This window comes from Macaca thibetana, chromosome 15 (genome assembly GCF_024542745.1).
Source record: "Macaca thibetana thibetana isolate TM-01 chromosome 15, ASM2454274v1, whole genome shotgun sequence".
Taxonomy (NCBI): Eukaryota; Metazoa; Chordata; class Mammalia; order Primates; family Cercopithecidae; genus Macaca; species Macaca thibetana.
The window spans coordinates 9,983,943-10,003,643 of NC_065592.1; the positions used below are offsets into that span (position 1 = coordinate 9,983,943).

At 45.4% G+C, this 19,701-nt stretch overlaps 3 protein-coding genes and 1 non-coding gene across 15 annotated transcripts in view; 1 reads left to right on the forward strand and 3 right to left on the reverse strand.

Moving 5' to 3' along the window:
* Window positions 1-5,536, reverse strand: part of SPTAN1 (spectrin alpha, non-erythrocytic 1) — an 85,676-nt gene extending 80,140 nt beyond the window's left edge. For 5 of the 11 annotated variants that reach the window (XM_050759677.1, XM_050759675.1, XM_050759671.1 and 2 more), the window contains exon 1: window positions 5,403-5,536. Coding sequence is in view for 6 of the 11 variants with exons in the window: in XM_050759666.1 (XP_050615623.1) it covers window positions 2,663-2,695 (33 nt within the window). In the remaining 5 variants the exon portion in view is untranslated. Of the gene's footprint in view, window positions 1-2,662; window positions 2,715-5,402 lie in introns of those variants that run through there. The other 6 variants (XM_050759674.1, XM_050759673.1, XM_050759668.1 and 3 more) reach the window with 2 other exon arrangements.
* Window positions 1-19,701, forward strand: part of GOLGA2 (golgin A2) — a 434,268-nt gene that overhangs the window by 119,282 nt on the left and 295,285 nt on the right. The window lies entirely within an intron of this gene.
* LOC126938158 (U7 small nuclear RNA) lies at window positions 13,640-13,701 on the reverse strand. Its single transcript, XR_007719985.1, has one exon. It is a non-coding gene; the product is annotated as a U7 small nuclear RNA (small nuclear RNA).
* GLE1 (GLE1 RNA export mediator) overlaps window positions 16,057-19,701 on the reverse strand; it is a 38,469-nt gene continuing 34,824 nt past the window's right edge. For both annotated transcript variants that reach the window (XM_050759919.1, XM_050759920.1), the window contains 3 exons: window positions 18,642-18,724; window positions 18,011-18,074; window positions 16,057-17,250 (listed from right to left, as the gene is read on the reverse strand). In XM_050759919.1, the coding sequence (XP_050615876.1) occupies window positions 17,182-17,250; window positions 18,011-18,074; window positions 18,642-18,724 (216 nt within the window). In that variant the 3' untranslated portion in view covers window positions 16,057-17,181. The remainder of the gene's footprint in view (window positions 17,251-18,010; window positions 18,075-18,641; window positions 18,725-19,701) is intronic.

A 19,701-nucleotide genomic window follows, 5' to 3' on the forward strand; every position in this document is an offset into this window, starting at 1 on the left:
CCATTTAAGGTAACTTAAAAAAAAAGGTATATATTTGCAAAATATTATTAGAGAAGACTGAAGACATAGGCTACAAATGCCGCAATGCAGCAAACGTTAGCTGCATCATTCAGCAAGTAATGTGAATCTCAGGGGGATAAAACAGGAATTACAACCATGTCCTCTATTGTAATAAATAAAATGAACTTGTCAGCATTCTTACAATACTGCCAGATCTCAGAAGAGTAGGGTCTAAAGATATGAATCTTGGTTAGAAATTTCTAATTTAATCCAAAGATATAGCATGCTTCAGAATGATCCATATCAAACACAAACTTATACACAATATCAACTGAAAATGGATTCCTACAAAAGAGATTAGACCTGAATATCTTTGTCTTCTTGATGAATGTCAAGAGACAGCTGTTTCAGGCAGTTCTTGGTATTTGGGGAATTTTCACTTCTCAAATAAAAATTTGGGGGTATTTGGGGGCATAAAATTTGGGGGTATAAAAAATTGGGGGGTATTTATGGGATATATAGCTATATCCCCTTGTATAGGCAGAGGCAGTGGGTGGGAATCACACTGCGTTAAGCAATACAAAAGACTGCAGATACAAACATTTTCGAACCAAAGGTCAAATGCTTTGGACTCTGTAAACCTGGCACCTGCAGTGAATGGTTTAGGATGCAGACCTTAGTAGAAGAATTCGGCAGAGTTTCTCTATGGAATCCCAAAAGAGAGAATCATAGCGAGACTGAAAGGAGTCTCTATTAAAAACAAAGCATTGGGATTGCCATTCTTTCAGCAAGCTGAAGGTACTGGGTGTAAGAGGCGCTTGGAATACTACAAAATGAATTCTGATTCTCAGGCAGGACACCACTAGACATACAGTTTTGCAAGAAAGGGATTTTTAGGGACTAACAGGATGAACGGTCATTTGGTCATTTGGTTATGGAAAAATTCATAATCATCATCCAAAGCAAAAGGTCACAGAAATCATTCATCAGTTGTTTTTGTTGCTTAGTCAGAACCCAAATGTGCAGAACCGACAATGTCTTTTTTCTGTGGCTTAGGATGCCAGCCTATTACTAAATTTTAGATTTGCAAAGCAAGAGAACTATATCCATGGATGTGGAAGGGCTTCCCTAAGAACAAACCACCAAATAATTGATTAGCACTCATAAAATTGTATACCAGTTGATTCTCAGGTCAAACAAAATTAACTCAAAACCAGCTTAGCTGCAGATTTTAGTGGCAGATTTGATGGTAAGCAGAGAGGTCAATAATACATAAAGGATGACTGAACACCATAAATAAAAACAAGTATTTTTGCTTAAACCACATTCCAAATCAGGATTGTGGATCAGCATGTCAGCTTTCAAACTGATTAATTCATTTCAACTTGTTAGCGCAATTGTGCAGAGGTGAGCAGGGACTTAGCTTTAAGAAAGCAAAAGATTCATACTGCATTGCATCAAAATCCAGAAATGCAGAGCAATATTGAGAAAACTTACTTCTGAACGCTTCCCAAATACTATCTTGCTGCTACTTACCTTTTAACCTGCAAAATTCAGATGAGAGGTATTTAAGTTCCTTATTGTTACTACGACTCAAAACAGGAAATGGTTACAATGTGGCCCATTTTTATAAACCTCATTTAAATAAATAACTCATCTGATTTATAAAAAGGCCTGCCTTGGATTTATCACCTATAATCACTAGAAATTTCCAAGGTTTATATTTCTTATTTTGAGATATCAAGATACTGAATTTTTTTTTTTAAAAGGTCCAATTTAGAAAACAAAGACTGTACACAAATAAAACAAATAAAGAGAGCTGTTTATTTACTTATTTTTTTGAGACGGAGTCTTGCACTGTCCCTGGGCTGGAGTGCAATGGTGCAATCTCGGCTGATTGCAACCTCCACCTCCAAGGTTAAAGCGATTCTCCTGCCTCAGCTTCCCCAGTAGCTGGGATTACAGGGGCCCGCCACCACACCCGGCTAATGTATTTGTATTTTTAGTAGAGACGGGGTTTCACTATGCTGGCCAGGCTGGTCTCGAACTCCTGACCTCATCATCTGCCCGCCTTGGCCTCCCAAAGCACTGGGATTACAGGCATGAGCCACCACACCCTGCCGGACAGCTGTTTTTTAAACATGAAAAGGGAAGCTCTATTTTATTATAGAAATTGTGGTGGAAGAAGTCAATGGAACAGGAAACAAGCCCAAGTTTACAATATTTGTCAAATTTTAAAAACAATTTTTACTATGTATTTTTCAGATTATTTTTTCCAAATATCTAGGATAATCTGTTTTGCCCCTTGGTTCTTAAAAACCAAGTAGCCACCAATAAAAAGTCAGCAAACACTACATGCAAACACCATAATGGTGATAAGAAATTAATATATTCATGCCTTAAAGAGAGAGAGGTTAAAGAAAAAAAAAAAAAAGGGGAAGGCTTTGAAAATTTTCAAGTAAATTTACTAATACTTCTGATAATTTAACACCAAAAAAACCCCAAACAAATCCTAAACAATTTGTTTAACAGAAACATCATGCAGGCAGGGTTTTTTTCCCCCTTTCTTTGGTTCATTCAACCTCTTTGACACAAATATGCCTTCACTGCAAGCCAGGCAAAACCAAAAAGGCAACCCGTTTTCTGCATGCTGGTCAAATACCTGTACTCTGCGTTTACGAAACGATGACAACATGATGGAGGAATGTGGAGTCTAAAGAGGGAGGGGGAAGAGCAAGATAACAAGCTTCTAAGGGCAAATGGAACAAAATTATGAAGAAAACAGATATTTAAAAACATACGAATACAGATTAAAAATCCAACTTCAGATATTTTCTCAGTGTCTTCTCTCTGACATTCTGTATAGCGTCTAAATCCCACAAGGGATTTAAAATGTGGAAAGAAAACCAAGGTTCCCAGGTCTTGGCAGTTACTATCTGGATATGCTGCACTGGTCAAGTCTCACTCTCTTTTGGGTCTCAATTTCCCCACTTGTCAAAGTAATAATACTGAATATACTTTTTCAAACTAAACACGCCCTCCTCCTGAGGATCCCAGGACAAGATGATTCCTAAATCCCCTTCCATTCAGCAATAAAAGAGCATGACTGCATGAAATTATCACAAAGTAGAACTCAAGCCACAAAGATCTGACTTGGGCCTAGCTTGCCAGTACACTTACTTCACAAAATACTATTTCCTGTTCAAAATTGGTACAAGAGGAATATGCAAAAAAGGTGGAAGAGAGGTGATGGTTCACAGCACAGCTGCTCCAGTCAAGTGGCCCCAAGTGATGAACTATGCGGTCCTCCTCCTCCTCCGCATTCCTGGAGTCAGCATTTGCCACTAGGGCGTTGCATTCTACAGTACAGCCGCAGCTGATAATGCTGCAACAGACCTGAGTGCCTAACTAGCGGGATCCTTGCATAGCCCACGGAGGACTGATTACAAAGGCAGGCCAGCCTTGAACACATTATCCATTCTTAGTGTAGATTCCGCAGTGACAGGACATGGGGGACTATTCCTGAGATCCACTTTTCAGGATGTGCAGTTGACCCCCCACTTTGGATGAAGGCAGGTAAGAAAAAAGCAGAAAAAACTTTAACCCAGGGAACCAAAAGACATACTTAAAACGGCTCTCCCCATGTCCACCTCTTCATCAGATTGCTTGACAGGCTTACACTGTAGCCTATGACATATCCAATTTCTCCAATTATTAGATGGCTACAAAACACACTGCCAAGACCAAAGCGTATCAGAGAATCAGTTACTAGGCTGATGGTTTGCCATAAGAACTGCTTCACACTTGTCCAGGATGAAGCAAATCCTCCTTTCCAGTTTCTCCATCTAGGTCCCTGGATACCAGTTAACACACTTTGAGGCTCCCTTTGAGTAATTATTGGCCCAGTTACTGAAAAAGGTTTATTGCTAATTTCCTGCACAGAGGCCCTTACTGCAGCACTTCTTTCTCCCCGTAGCACATATTAAACTTTGACTTCAATTTGACCTTTCAAAATCTAAGACATTAGCTAGCTGCAATGAAAGGGAAAATAAATGACTAGTTAAGGAGTCGGAACCTTGGCTCAATGGCTTCATATAGCTGAGTGTTCCTGCTGCTATTCCCAAGATTTTCTGTTTCCTGGCTCCAAGACACCCCCACCCTTCCATCTTTGATACATTCTGTTTTACTTAAGGCCAATTGCTATGACGACGCAATTTCTCAACACATTATGAAAATACTTCATATGGCCTCTCTCCTGTTATTCCCGAACAGCCATGATGGTTAAGTTTTTCTAAAATACCATGATGAAGACAGAACAAAGGGCTTAAATATTTTAGGATCTATTATATAAAAGAGATCTGATTAGATGTTGTAACAGTTCAATCATCATCTCAACCCAGCCTTCTGAGCTATTCAGGCTTTTCATTTAAAACATATTCAACTCTTAACTTTAACAAGGCGCTTATTTAAAATATATTTTACTCCAGTACATGAAAGAGACTTTTTAAAGCGATGTTCTATGGGAAGCGTCTAATCAAATTCTCAGGGATAGCTTTCAAACAAAAGACTGTTCTATCATTCAACACTGGTATGGTAGAATTTTGGACACTGTATCTCGACTCGAAAGACCCAGTTCCAGGAAAAACACACACACACACACACACACACACACGAACTCCAAGCTATTAAGTTATTTGATTTGACCCTCATACCATACAAGCACCGCATCTACCTATTATTTACAAGCAAATCACAACTGGGAAGAAAGAAAAATGTTTATTACAAGGAAAGAAAAGGAGACGGCCAGTCTCAGACCCTTCTGCGTTCAAAGAGACGGCAGAGATTCGCCAGGCAGGATGAAATTAAGGTCAGAGAGCCGTTTACGCTACGCTCGGGCTCCCCGAGCTCTTCCTCCCTCCACGGCTGGCCGGCATTGCTGGTGCCATTCGGAAGAACGAGCTGCAGAAGTCGCTCCCGGCCGAGGGAAGGGACCGGGGGCGGTGCGGGGAGCGTTCTGCAGGGAGGCGGCTGGCGAAGATCCCGACGAGGGAGCCCCCACCCACCTGCCGCAGCCGGATGGGGCAGGGCAGGGCCGCGCCGCAGCCAGGCTTGGGGGTGGCGGGGAGGGACCCGGCGGCCTCGCGCCCCCTCCCCCGCGTCAGTGACATTCCAGCGGCGGCGCCGAACGTCCGCCCGGCTGCTCCTCCGCAGCCCACGCGCCACAAAAGAGGTGGCAGAGGCTCCCCCGGCACCTCAGCCGAATGGAGGCAGCGCCGCGGCCCGCCCGACTCACCTGTCCGCGCGCCGGCCCCGCCCCGCCTTAAGGGCTGCCCAGCTCCCGCCCGGGGGTCGGCTGCCCGGGGCCCCGCTCCCTCCCGGAGCTCCCCGACTGCCCCTCTCACCGGCTCTCGTGGGGTGAGGGGCGTGGGTGCGTCGGGCCGAGGGGGTGCTGAAGGACCGAGGAGCCTCCGCGGCCTCCGCTCCGCGCCGTTCACTCCGCAGCGGGTAGTGGCGGCGACGCGCGCGCCCCGCCTTTTTTATAGGCAGCTACGCGCGCTCCCGCGGCGGGCGGGCGCGAGCGCAAGGGGAAGCGCCCCGGCGCTGCGCGAGGGGCGGGGGAGCGCGCCGGCGGAGCAAAGGGGGCGGCGCTCCCGCCGGCTCACCGCCCGGCCGCCCGGCGGAAAGGGCCGAGCGATCCCGGAAGGAGCCGAAGCGGCGATGCGGGGGAAGAGGTGAGCGAGGGGCGGGCCGCGGGAGGATGGGGAAATGGGGCGCGCGCAAGGGGTGAGGGGTGATGGTGCAGTGAGGTCACTGACTACGCCCTGGCCGACAGAGACGCTCCCGCCTCACCTCCCTCCGCGCAACTTGCGCCCCGCCACCGCCCGCCCTGCGGACAGTCGTCTGCACTGCACCCCTCCGCCCTGGGAGCTCTTCCAGGACTGCGGAGAAGGGCGGGGCGGGGGGTATCGCTGCAGTCTGGCTGGGATGCTGCGCGCCCCGGCCGGAAAAACGCCCAGTCCCAAAGGGTGAGATCACCCGAGTGCGTCTCTTCTTCCTGCTCACTTTCCCGAGGAGGAGGCTGGCGCTGGGGACCCCAGTCACCCTACTTCGGTGGGGGCTGGGGTCAAGAAGACGCAGATGATTTGGGGCCCCGGGTTTGAAGAGGCGGTGAGAGGAAAAGGCCAAATCTGAATCAGAAAAAAAATTAAGTCGACTAATTTGCGGCATAAAGCTGTTATTCTGGAATTTGGAGAGTTAATTTCTTACATTCTTGGATATTATGGGGGAGGGAAACGGCAGCGGCAAAATAATAATTTCTTATATTCCTGCAGCAAAAGCTTTCTCACAGGTCGCCAGTAGAATAGGGCATATTCATCCTATTTCATAAACAAGACATTAAGGTTGCAAATGGAAGGTTCTGACTGCTAAGATGGAAATCCTAGCCCTTCAATTGCTAGCTGCCTGACCTGGGCCAAGAGACATAGCCTACATGAGCATTATGTAAGAGTGCCCATTTGTAAAATAGGAAAATATCTCATCAAATTATTGCAAAGATTAAGAAATGAAAAGGTAACACGAAATACTTCGCATAGTGCCTAGTACACAAGGAAAGTTCAATTAATTGTGCCAGAAAGAACCTTGATGAATAGGAAAGGGAGGCATTTTGATGCGGGTGGCTGCTGGGGTGCAGACAGAGAAAAATAAGATTCTCAGAATTTCTGATCCTTAAAGTCCTAGCAGTTTGAGGGCCTGGCTCTCAACTCTGTAGCCAGAAGCCCTGGATTAGGAAGCGCTTTCCCTATCCCCATTCCGGTGACAGCTGGGCCGCAGCCATCCGGAGTAACACCCAGATCATTCCTGTGCAGTCAGGCAGAAGGGAAGCTCTGCAGCTCAGGAAGGCTTCAGCCTCCTGGTTACTAAGCAGCTCTCCTCTTTAAATAAATACAAAGTCATTGGGCACTGCACCAGAACCTGGGCCCAGACCTGGCCCTGAGCTTCCTGGTCCTCTGCAGTTTGGCTTCTTTCCCCATGCGCGGGACCTGCAATACGGTTTCTAAGCTGCCCTGGCTGTAGCCATGATACTGAGGAAAAATTTCCCTACCCACTCACTCCATTGGAGTGGTGAGAAAAGGAGTGGCCACACCCCAGAAGCTGCTTTAGAGAATCTGTGTAGGAAAAACGTAGGAGCTGAGAGGCATTTCCTGCAATCTTCTATGTAGAGAAAGCTGGGCTGGGCAGCTCCTCCCTGGGGTTTGCATTTCTGGGAACAGCTGATGGTATCCGTGGCCTCTTCTCCAGCAGGTTGCAGTAAAATGTTTAATCAGGTATTCAGCTCTGGGTACAAAATGGCTTACACAATTGTAGCTCCCTAAAATTTCCAAGAGCTTCTGCTCCAGCAAAGAAAGCACCTCGGGACTGAGGGGCAGGAGCTATTAAAAAGGGAGGGTTTTTCTATTAAATCGCCCTGGCTCCATAGTGAACTGGGGGTTTTGCTGCTTTTGCTGGATGCAAAACGAATTGGAGACCTAAGAGAGAGCTCTGTATTGATAGAGAAACTAAAATCTTGTTTGATCCTTTGTCTGATCCGAGACATGGCCAAGAAACAGTATCCCCAGCACTCTCCACCTCCCACCCACTCACCCTGCCTTCTCTGCACTTGGCACTTGAAATGAGCCATTTAAAAAGCCATTCTTCACTGTTCTGCTGTCTGCCTACCTCACCTCCCACCAGTTTCACCATATGCCTAACACCCTAGTAGGTGTGGAAAGCTGGGGGAAAAAACAACAACAAAAAAGCACAGGACAGTGTAACGGCTTTGTAACCAATCAACTCCATGTTCTCAGTCACACCCCTCCTGGCCTCCTAAAAAGCAGAGGGTTGGACTCAATTCTCAACTCCTTTTTCTAGTTTCAGCAGTCCTCAGAAGGTTTGACAGGCACCCTAAGCTTAAGCATCTAGATAGTCCCAAAACTTTTTCAGGTTGTTGAAAAGGTCAACTGTTGGAAAACACACTAATTGTAGTGATGTGTCCATATGTTCCAGCCAGGGAAAGTCACTTGCCCACTCTCCCTGGGAGAGAGCCCTTCCCCTCCCCTCTCCTCCACACCCCATCTCACCCCCTGCAAAGATAACGGGCAAGCACTTCCACTGTGTTTCCTCCCTAGAAGGGAGCTGATTGGGAAGAGTCATGCTGGCCAGTGGACTGCACTTCCCATGTGACATTCTGCAGTGTCAGAGCTGGCAAGAAATAACACAGATCTTCAAAACACAGTGCCTGGATGAACCTTGAAGGCATTATGCTAAGTGAAATACGCCAGACACATAATGATGAATATTGTATGACAATTCCACTTATATCAGAGCCCTAAAATTGTCAGATTCATAGAGACAGAAAAAACTGTTGTTACCAGGGGCTGAGGGGAGGGAGGAATGGGTTATTATTGTTTAGTGGGTACAGTTTCCATCTGGGATGGTGAAAGAGAGTTCTGGAGAGGATGGTGGTGATGGTTGCATAACACTGTGACTGTACATAATGCCACAAAACTGTACACTTAAAAATGGTTAGGCTGGGCATGGTGGCTCCCACCTGTAATCCCAGCACTTTGGGAGGCCCAGGCGAGCGGATCACTTGAGTCACTCCGTCTCAAATAAAATAATAAAAAGTTTAACTTTTATGTTCTATATATTTTACTACAATCAAAAAATAAAGTGAAACACAAGCCACTGCTTCTAAAATCAAGCACTATATTAGAGAAGCAGCCTGATAGGCTCTGGGAGTGTGGCCTTGCCAGGGTTTAAGACTCCAGGTGACAGTAGAAATATAAATTCCTCCCTCCCCTCCCCTAATCCAACCTCCTAATCTGGCTCCAGTCATTTCACATCTGTTCCCCTGCAGGGCTGCCTGCTAGGCCTGGTCAGTCTGTGTCCCTCCTGCTTACTTTGAACCCACTACTACAGTTAATTTCACAAACCACGTCAAACCTTCTCAACAAGTTTCAGTCACTTCCCAATGCCTATGGAATAGGCCGAACTTTGCAGCCTCCACAATCTTGTTCCAATTTACCTTTTCACAGCATCGTTCCCTACAGTTCTTCTCTACTGGTCTGAGGTTAGCCTCTTGCAAAACATATTCTCTCTTCAACTCCATGCTTTTGTGAACAATTTTTTCCTCCAATTAGAACATCCCTTCCCAACACTCATGCCTCCTTTCTACCTGAAAATCTTACCCATTTCGAGTATACGTAAGTAGAACTTTTCTGGAAGAGCAGTTTGGCAATGTGGATCAAAATATAAAATTTGCATGCCATTTGACCCAGCAATGTTAGTTACATCTAGAAATCTGCCTTAAGCAGGACAAGATGCATTTTCATTCAGGACAGGTGTGGTGGCTCACACCTGCAGTCCCAGCACTTTGGGAGTCCGAGACAGGTGGCTCACTTGAGTCCAGGAGTTTAAGACCAGCTTGGGCACCATGGCAAAACCCCGTCTCTACAAAAAAATGCGAAATTAGCCAGATGTGGTGGCATGTGCCTATAGTCCCAGCTACTCAGGAGGCTGTGGGAGGATCACCTAAGTGCAGGAGGTCAAGGCTGCAGTGAGCCATGACTGTGCCACTGCATTCCAGCCCAGGCAATAGAGTGAGACCCTGTCTCAAAAAAAAAAGTGTTAATAATTATTTAAAAAATTTGGCATAACCTAGTCACCAAGTAAAAAATGGTTAATTATGATTCATAAATTCAAGACTATATCCATGATATAATACTTATTGACTTGAGAAAATATTTGAGTTGCTACTGAATTTTAGGTTACATGAATGGTACTCAGTCCATTTAAGTAAGAATTATAGGCTGGGTGCGGTGGCTCATGCCTGCAATCCCAGCACTTTGGGAGGCTAAGGAGGGTGGATCACCTGAGGTCAGGAGTTTGAGACTAGCCTGACCAACATGGTGAAACCTCATCTCTAGACTAGAATTTCAACCCCACCTTTCCTGGGTTTCTAGCTTGCAGATGGCAGACTGTGGGACTTCTCAGTCTCCATAATCTCATGAATAAATTCCTCATAATTAAATCTCATCATATCCCTGTCTATCCATCCATCCATCTCCTATTGGTCTGTTTCTCTGGGGACCCTAATACAGCAAATTTCCATATGCCTGTCACCCAGCTCCAACAATTATCAACATTCTGCTATTCTCGTTTGTTTTTTTGAGACTGAGTCTCGCTCTTGTTGCCCAAGCTGGAGTGCAATAGCACGATCTCAGCTCACTGCAACCTCCGCCTCCCGGGTTCAAGTGATTCTCCTGCCTCAGCCTCCCGAGTAGCTGGGATTACAAGTGTCCACCACCACGCCCAGCTAATTTTTTTGGTATTTTTAGTAGAGACAGGGCTTCACCATGTTGGCCAAGCTGGTCTTGAGCTCCTGACTTCAGGTGATCTGCCCGCCTCAGCCTCCCAAAGTGCTGGGATTACAGGCATGAGCCACCAGACCTGGCCCATTCTGCCATTCTTATTTCATTGATTACTTACCTACTTCACTTTTAACATAGTATTTCCAGGCCAGGCGCAGTGGCTCACACCTGTAATCCTAGTACTTTGGGAGGCTGAGGTGGGCAAATCACAAGGTCAAGAGATGGAGACCATCCTGGCCGACACGGTGAAACCCCATCTCTACTAAAAATACAAAAATTAGCTGGGTGTAGTGGCACGCATCTGTAGTCCCAGCTACTCAGGAGGCTGAGGCAGGAGGATCGCTTGAACCCAGGAGATGGAGGTTGCAGTGAGCCGAGATCGCACCACTGCACTCCAGCCTGGCGACAGAGCAAGACTCCGTCTAAAAAAAAACCAAAAAACAAAAAAACACATATTATTTCCCAAACTTATTTGACTGCCAAACCCTTTTTTTGCACCCTGCAGAAAAGTACTCTGGGATTTAAACCATCAGCTGACTGGCTCTCAGGCCTTTGGACTTAGACTAGATGAAATAAGTCTATCCTCTGCACTCCTATAACTTTTAGGTCAACCCTTCAAGTGCTCCAAGTGCTTAAATCACATTCTCGATGGAATTAAAATTCTGCCTTCAAGTCACCTCTCTTGAAAACCTGTTTAGAGTCAACATTCCATCCTTGCTACAGGTTGATGACTTCAAGGTAACCTTAGTCACCAGGGTCCTGTTTTCAGCGTTGTAGGTGTCAGAGCTTGATCTTGTCACCTCATCAGAATTGTAAGCATGTTTTTTTGCAGGGCGAAAAGAGGCGTATCTTTTAATTTTGAAATAGTTTCCAATTTACAGAAAAATTACAAGAATACTGGAAAGAAATCCCATATACCCTTCACCCAGATTCCCCCATTTGTCAACCTTTGACCACGGTTGCTTTATTATTCTATGTTTAAATATATATACACACATACAGCTGTCTACATACACATAGACATACACACGTGTATACATATATATGTATACACATAGATATCCCCCTCCCACCAATCATTTGAAAATAAGTTTCTGGCTGGGTGTGGTGGCTCACGCCTGTAATCCCAGCACTCTGGGAGGCTGAGGTGAGCAGATTACCTGAAGGCAGGAGTTCAAGACCAGCCTGGCCAACATGGTGGAACCCCATCTCTACTAAAAATACAAAAATTAGCTAGGCATGGTGGCATGTGCCTGTAATCCCAGCTACTCACGAGGCTGAGGCAGGAGAATTGCTTGAACCCGGGAGGCAGAGGTTGCAGTGAGCCAAGATCACACTACTGCACTCTAGCCTGGGCAACAGAGCTAGACTCTGTTTCAAAAAAATAAATAAGTTGCAGACATCATGCCCCTCAGGGCATATTTTCCAAGAATAAGAACACTCATTTTCATAACCACAGTACAATGATTAAAGTCAAGAGATGCATGTTGACACAGTACTGTTATCTAATATATAGGCCTTATTCAAGTTTTGCCTATTGTTCCAATGTCCTTTATAGCAAAAAACACACCCACAGAAATATCTTTATTTTTGGTGCAGGTTCCAATCTAGGATCACATTCTGTACTGAGTATAAATATCCTGAAAGAGCTAAAAGAAAAAAAAGTTCTTGAATACATCCATCTGGAAAAAACTGATTTTTTTTTTTTAGAGACGGAGTCTTGCTCTGTCGCCCAGGCTGGAGTGCAGTGGTGCGATCTTGGCTCACTGCAAGCTCCGCCTCCCGGGTTCACGCCATTCTCCTGCCTCAGCCTCCCGAGTAGCTGGGACTACAGGTGCCCACCACCAAGCCCAGCTAATTTTTTTTTGTATTTTTAGTGGAGACAGGGTTTCACCATGTTAGCCAGGATGGGCTCCATCTCCTGACCTTGTGATCCACCCGCCTCGGCGGATCCCAAAGTGCTGGGATTACAGGCATGAGTCACCGCGCCCGGCCAGCTGTTTTTGTTTCTTTTTTTAAGAGATGGGGTCTCACTGTATTGCCCAGGCTGGTCTCAAACTCCTGGGCTCAGGTAATCTTCCTGCCTTGGCCTCCCAAGTCGCTGGGATTGCAGGTGTGAACCACTGCACCTGGCTTAATCTACTTTCTGTAGGCCCACAGGAAATCTAATGTCAGGAATTCATTAGGCAGGATGAAGAAAAGTGAAGGGGATTACCAGGTGTGATATAAGGCACTTGTAAGAAGCTCTGTGGCTCTTAATGGAGCTTTTGGTTTTCCTGACACTGAGACAGAAGATGTCCAAGCCTAACTATGTCACTGCTGTCATCATAGAAAGCTTGAGAAGTAGGGGAAAGCTCCTAGCACATGGGTGGGAAATCGTCAGAAATCCATTCTTCTATGTAAGGGATGTGTAGTTTCTGTCCTATTGGAATTTTTAATTTGTCATCAGATTTGCTGTAGTATGGGACAATAATGTGACAAAAACATGGATCCTCAGCCTGATAATGAGGTCAAATTTGAAAGCAAGAAAGACACGTGAGTACTTGAATTAAAACCGAAGGCAGTCCTTAGTATTCTACTGTAAGGAATCTGATGCTACTCCCCATCAGGAGCTGCATCTCTCATCTAGTAATCATTATCTCTATCCGTGAGTATCAAAACCCTGGCCTCCTAGTGCTCTCCTTTCTTGGTTTACCATTGAAATCCATTAGGAATACCAGCATCAAATGACATATGCAAGACCACTAACCACTAGAGGAAGAATATTCAAATAATTCAAAAATCATAAGAGGTATTTAATATTTTTTTAATTTTTTTATTTAAAATTTTTAAAATTTATAATAGAGATGGGGTCTCAGTATGTTGCCCAGGCTGGTCTTGAACTCCTGAGCTTGAGCAATCCTCCCGCCTTGGCCTCCCGAAGTGCTATGGTTACAGGCATGAGCCACCATGCCCAGCCTAAGTGGTATTTTCCATGAAGTCATAACAAATTCAAAGTGGAAGAGAACTTATAGATCATCCCATCCAGCGATTTTTCATTTTGTTTTTGACAGATGAACTTTTCCGTACATAATCTTACATGGAACCACAATATATCGTACAGCACATAAAACAAAAAGGCTGTGGCAGAGAGGATGCCAGAGCTCCATTAGGACCCCTAAATGGTTGTGCAAAATATGAGCTGCACAACTCTGGGAGGTACCATCCACCTCCATCATAATTTTGTTTTTTAAAGCTTTCCAGTGAAGATCAGAAAACCTGTTAGACAAATTCTGAAAGAACAATAACACTCATAGATTTGTACAGTTATTAACAGGGCAATCGTCCAATAGAGGATGGTAGTATCTTTTTTTTTTTTTTTTTTTTTTTTTTTTTTTGAGACGGAGTCTCGCTCTGTCGCCCAGGCTGGAGTGCAGTGGCTGGATCTCAGCTCACTGCAAGCTCCGCTTCCCGGGTTTACGCCATTCTCCTGCCTCAGCCTCCCGAGTAGCTGGGACTACAGGCACCCGCCACCTCGCCCGGCTAGTTTTTTGTATTTTTAGTAGAGACGGGGTTTCACCATGTTAGCCAGGATCGTCTCGATCTCCTGACCTTGTGATCCGCCCATCTCGGCCTCCCAAAGTGCTGGGATTACAGGCTTGAGCCACCGCGCCCGGCCGAGGATGGTAGTATCTTGAAGGAAAAGGGATGCCTTTTGGAAATTTGCTTTAAGCCTCTATATGTTGACTGGCTACAGGGCTGAGCCCCATTCACTCAACATCCCCCTCTCCTGAAGTCATTGCTTCCCAACCTATTCCCTGTCACGGTACCTAGAAAATGATGCCTTTTTTTTTTTCTCTTTTCTTTTTCAGATAGTCTTCCTCTGTTGTCTAGGGTGGAGTACAGTGGCGTAATCTCGGCTCACTGCAACCTCCGCCTCCTGGGTTCAAGTGATTCTCCTGCTTCAGCCTCCGGAGTAGCTGGGATTACAGGTGTGCTCCACCACGCCCAGCTAATTTTTGTATTTTTAGTAGAGATGGGGTTTCACCATGTTGGCCAGGCTGGTCTCAAACTCCTGACCTTGTGATCCACCAGCTTTGGCCTCCCGAAGTGCTGGGATTACAGGTGTGAGCCACCACACCCAGCTGAATTATTCCTTTTTTTTTTTTTTTTTTTTTTTTTTGAGACAGAGTCTCGCTCTGTCGCCCAGGCTGAAGTGCAGTGGCCGGATCTCAGCTCACTGCAAGCTCCGCCTCCCAGGTTCACGCCATTCTCCTGCCTCAGCCTCCCAAGTAGCTGGGACTACAGGCCCCCCCAACCCCCCTGGCTAGTTTTTTGTATTTTTCAGTAGAGACGGGGTTTCACCATGTTAGCCAGGATGGTCTCGATCTCCTGACCTTGTGATCCACCCATCTCGGCCTCCGTAAGTGCTGGAATTACAGGCTTGAGCCACCGCGCCCGGCCCTAAAATGATTCCATTCTAACACAAAGGTAGGGGGAGGAAATGTGAATGGAACAGGTCGTGGGGGTTCACCCACCACAGGCCCTGTCTGGGAGGGCTAATGAGATCAGCATGCCAAGGCACACCAGCTGGGAAACTCTTCCCTAAGGAAGTGCTATCAAGCATAGTTTGAAAACTACAGTGACATGTCCAATTCTTTTGTTTCACAGGTGGAGATACTGAGGTTCAGAGCGGGTGAAGGACGTACCCAAGGCCAAAAAACCTGAAAGCGATTTGAGCTGGGTCTCCTGATTCCCTCCCCAGTGTTCATACTGTCTACCTTATTTATTTATTTATTTATTTATTTGAGACAGGGTCTTGCTCTGTCACCCAGGCTGGAGTGCAGTGGCATGATCACACCTCACAGCACCCTCGACCTCCCAAGCTCAAGTGATCTGCCCACCTCAGCCTCCCGAGTAGTTAGGACCACAGACATGTGCCACCATGCCTGAAAAATTTTAAAAGTTTTTTTTGTTGTTGTTTGAGACAGAGTCTTGCTCTGTTACCCAGGCTGGAGTGCAGCAGTGTGATCTCGGCTCACTGCAGCCTCTGCCTCCCGGGTTCCAGCAATTCTCCTGCCTCAGCTGCCTCCTGGGTAGCTGGGATTACAGGCACACACCACCACGCCCAGCTAATTTTTGTATTTTTAGTAGAGACAGGATTTTGCCACGTTGGCTAGGCTGGTCTTGAACTTCTGACCTCAGGTGATCTGCCTGCCTCAGCCTCCCAAAGTGCTGGGATTATAGACGTGAGCCACCGTGCCCGGCCGAAAAAATTTTTTTTAGACATGGGCGGGGGGTCTCACTATGTTGCCCAGGCTGGTCTTGAACTTCTGGACTTAAACAATCCTCCCACTTCAGCCTCCCAAAGTGTTGGGACTGTGGGCATGAGCCATTAAGCACGGCCCACTGTGTCTTTCAAAGACTTTAGTATACTTTCACATCTCTTGCTAGATAAAATAGGGTCAGTTATTAGTACATAATTCCAAAAAAGGAAATGACAGAAAAAGAAGTAATATTACCAAGGTGTAGGTCAAGAAGACAAAAAGGAATAAATGCATACTGCTCTCTACCTGGACTTGTATACTACCATGCCTCTAATGATTTATATAGCTCAGGGCAGAGGAAATTGATCATATTGAACCAATATATCAGCAATGGGTTTTTTAAAAAACCAAGCTTTATTATTTATTTATTTTTTTGGCACCATAATTAACAATTCATAGAATGGGTCACTTCAGGCTACTCAAGAGTACCAGCGAACACTCCCCCACAAACACACCCTGCCACAAGACATTTAGCACAGAGGAACAGATCCATGGCCACTGCCTTTGCAGTATCAAAGAGAATTAGTCTTTCCACAAAACAAATCTCAACTCTTATCTGAACAGCCAAACTCTGAATTTTTGTAGTGGCTTTAGTCAGGCATATTTATCATCATATTAGCGGTGTTCAATTCCTGCCCAACATGTTTGTTTGATCCCAACTCAATGCTTATGGATGCTCAGCTCATGTTTAATGTTGCAAGCCCCATCTTAATTCAAACTGAAAAGAAACAAAACAAAAACAAAACCAAAAAAGGTACCTGCGTGGTTCATGCATCCCTGGCCATCCAGGGACCAACTTCCAAATTAGGACGACAGAGAGTTCCCCTTAGTTCCATATGACATGTGTTTCCAGTCCTAATCCCAGATGCTAATCTAGCCAGAGTGTCATCTGGGCCTTAGTCCATGTGTATATCACATACTTCCTCTGGCTTTAGAATGACTTCACCAGCTGAGAAAGGCAAAACAACCATAACCCAGACTTGCATGTAAGTATCTGGCCTCAACTATTAAATAATACTTAAAAGGGAACCTTATGAGCCTTAGCTCTTTCTGGAAATGCATCTGAACAGGGGTGAGGGTGGGTAGGTGGGTGCAAATGGTGGGCTCCCTCCAGCTCAGAGTGCATTTGTTAAGGTATTGCCAACTTTCTGAAAGACACTAGAGACAAAGAAGGGAGGAGACCAAGTGCTAAACACCTTTTATCACTTTTGCAAAAAAACAAGAAAGGCCAATTCCATTTATTTTATCATGTGGATCTCTTAAGGAACTACTAAATCTACTAAGGGACCTCCAAGAATTTTGTGACGCATGAAAATCTCCTCTCCTAGTCACAAGGTATAAATACATAAAAATACATATTGGCAAATTTCTGAATCTGACATGACTTCTCCCAAATACAGGTGTCTTCAGTTCCTTTATTATTGCCTCTTTGCAGCATAATGGTGATGGTAGGTGATGGAGTGACATCAGGAGCGCCAGAAGGAGGAAGTCAGAAAGCCCTTGGGGACAGGAATGTCCTTGTGTTGCAAACATTTCTGGTCAGGGAAAGATGAAGAAAACAGAATGAGTTTCTGATAACAGTGTTCCCAACACTTAATGGTTAAAAGAAGCTTTCAGGGACACCATATTTCAGCCCTATGGAACAGTGAACAAAAAGGAAAAAGCCAGTAAGACCGATGGTTCTGTATAAGATGTCCACTTCTGCATGAACTGCCACAGACAACAAATGAAATGCTCTTATTATTCCTGTCCCACTCTTGTCTCCCTACAGCCTAAGCTCATCTTTCACAATCACTGTTTTCACAGTCGAGCTTTGAGAAGCTGAAAAGTCAGCAGGCTATCTTGGCAAACCCACGATGGCGTTCTAAATTCTTTGTCAAAATTAAAGTTTTACAATTTCTTGGCACTTGGAAGTAGGGGAAGAGTCCAACTGAAAGTGCAGTTTGTTCTCATGGAGAAAAGTGACGACACTTACCAATTCCCCAGACCTGAGACTAAGACAAGAACTTTGGCCAACATGCAAAAAAACATATTCATGAGAGAAGATACATTCAATATATTTTATTCATTTCAGCAGAGCTTTCTCACAGGCAGTATGGAGAATGATACATATAAAGAAGAGGAAATGGCAGCCCTTACTCCAAAGGTTAAGAGGGAATTAGGCACAAAAAGAAGGGTTTGGAAGAACTAAGGAAGAGAGTGCAATCAGAGCATCTGCAGGTCCAAGACTTGTTAGACACAGGTGCATTCCAGCCCAACAACAGTGTGGGACATGTTGGTCTAAGGGCATCTTACCTCCAAGAACTGCTTGAGGCGTATGAAGGAACCCATCTGTCCTGAGCTTGTGATAGCTTCAATTCTACAGGGAGAGAAAGACACGTGAATCACACCTATGATATACACCTATCTTTTGGAAGCGGTGTCTCACTCTGTCACCTAGGCTGGAGTGCAGTGCAGTGGTGCGATCATAGCTGAGGCCTTGAACTCCTGGGCTCAAGCGATCCTCCTATCTCAGCTTCCCTAGTAGCTGGGACTATAGATGCATGTCATCATGCCTGGCTAATTTTTTATTTTGTAGAGATGGGGGTCTTGCTATATTGCCCAGGCTGGTTTTGAACACCTGGGCTCAAGTGATCCTCCTGCTGTGGCCTCCCAAAGAGCTGCAATTATAGGCATAAGCCACTGTGACCAGTCCCTAATTTGTGTTTTTGTTTAGGCAATGATATTTAAGACAGACTCTCATTAAGTTTCAAAAGCATTTATTCAAATATCAACGAGAGGGACTGGAGTAGGAAGATGTCATACTTAGTACAGGTGTTTTTAACTTGAATCAAAACCAGCAGGTAATAGCACCCTTGGGTATCTGAGGCCTGGTTATGAGTTTTCCTTACTTAATCCCCTGTTGTCTGCTCAACAAGCCTGATACCTGGGAAAGTAGTCCTCTTTGATAAGAATTAGCATCTTCCAGAACTGAACCTGGTATTGCTTCATGAGGGCATTCCCACACACCTAAAGGGAAAGACAGGCACTGTCAGAGCAGAGAATGAAAATTCACACTCACAGGACAGATTCATAAAGCACAATCAGCCCTTCATCTTTCACACCTATCAAAAATTTCAGCCACAATGCCACTGAACTTGCTAAAAGGGAATAAATGGAAACACCCAACTTTCTTCTAAAGCATTTCTCTTTATATGGCAATACCTCCATTTAACCAATCAGGTCTTAACGAACTACTCTTCTTTTCCTCTAATGAATGGAAGCCTTCCTAAAGGTATGGTATACCTCCCAAACTTAGTAAGGAGAGTATACAGAATACCACTTGTGTTCTCAAATGATACAGGATCATTGTTCATGTATGGTGACTTCAGGAGCTTTTTATTATTATTATTTTTTAATAGGGTCTCACTGTGTCACCCAGGCTAGAGGACACTGGCATGATCACAGCTCCCTGTAGCCTCAACCTCCCTGGGCTCAGGTGATCCTCCAACCTCAGCCTCCCCAGTAGCTGGGACCACAGGCACACGCCACCATACCCAGCTAATTTTTGGACTTTTTTTGTAGACATAGGGTTTCACCATGTTGCCCTGGCTGGTCTTGAACTCCAGAGCTCAAGTGATCCGCCTGCCTTGGCCTCCCAAAGGCTGTCAGCCACTGCACCTGGCTGACTTCGGGAGCTATTAAGGTAACTAGGAACTATTGGCACTATAGGTCAAATGGTTCCACATTTGTTATGGCATGTACCCCAAGCCTTTCTTCTATAAGAAGTATCTTCTTGGCTGAGTGCAATGGCTCACTTCTGGAATCTCAACACTTTGGCAGGGTAAGATGGGAGGATCGCTTGAGCCCAAGAGTTTGAGGCTACAGTGAGGTATGATCGCACTACTGCACTCCAGCCTGGGTGATAGAGTAAGATCCTGTTCAAGCGATTCTGCTGCCTCAGCCCCTCTAGTAGCTGGGATTACAGGCATGTGCTACCACGCCCA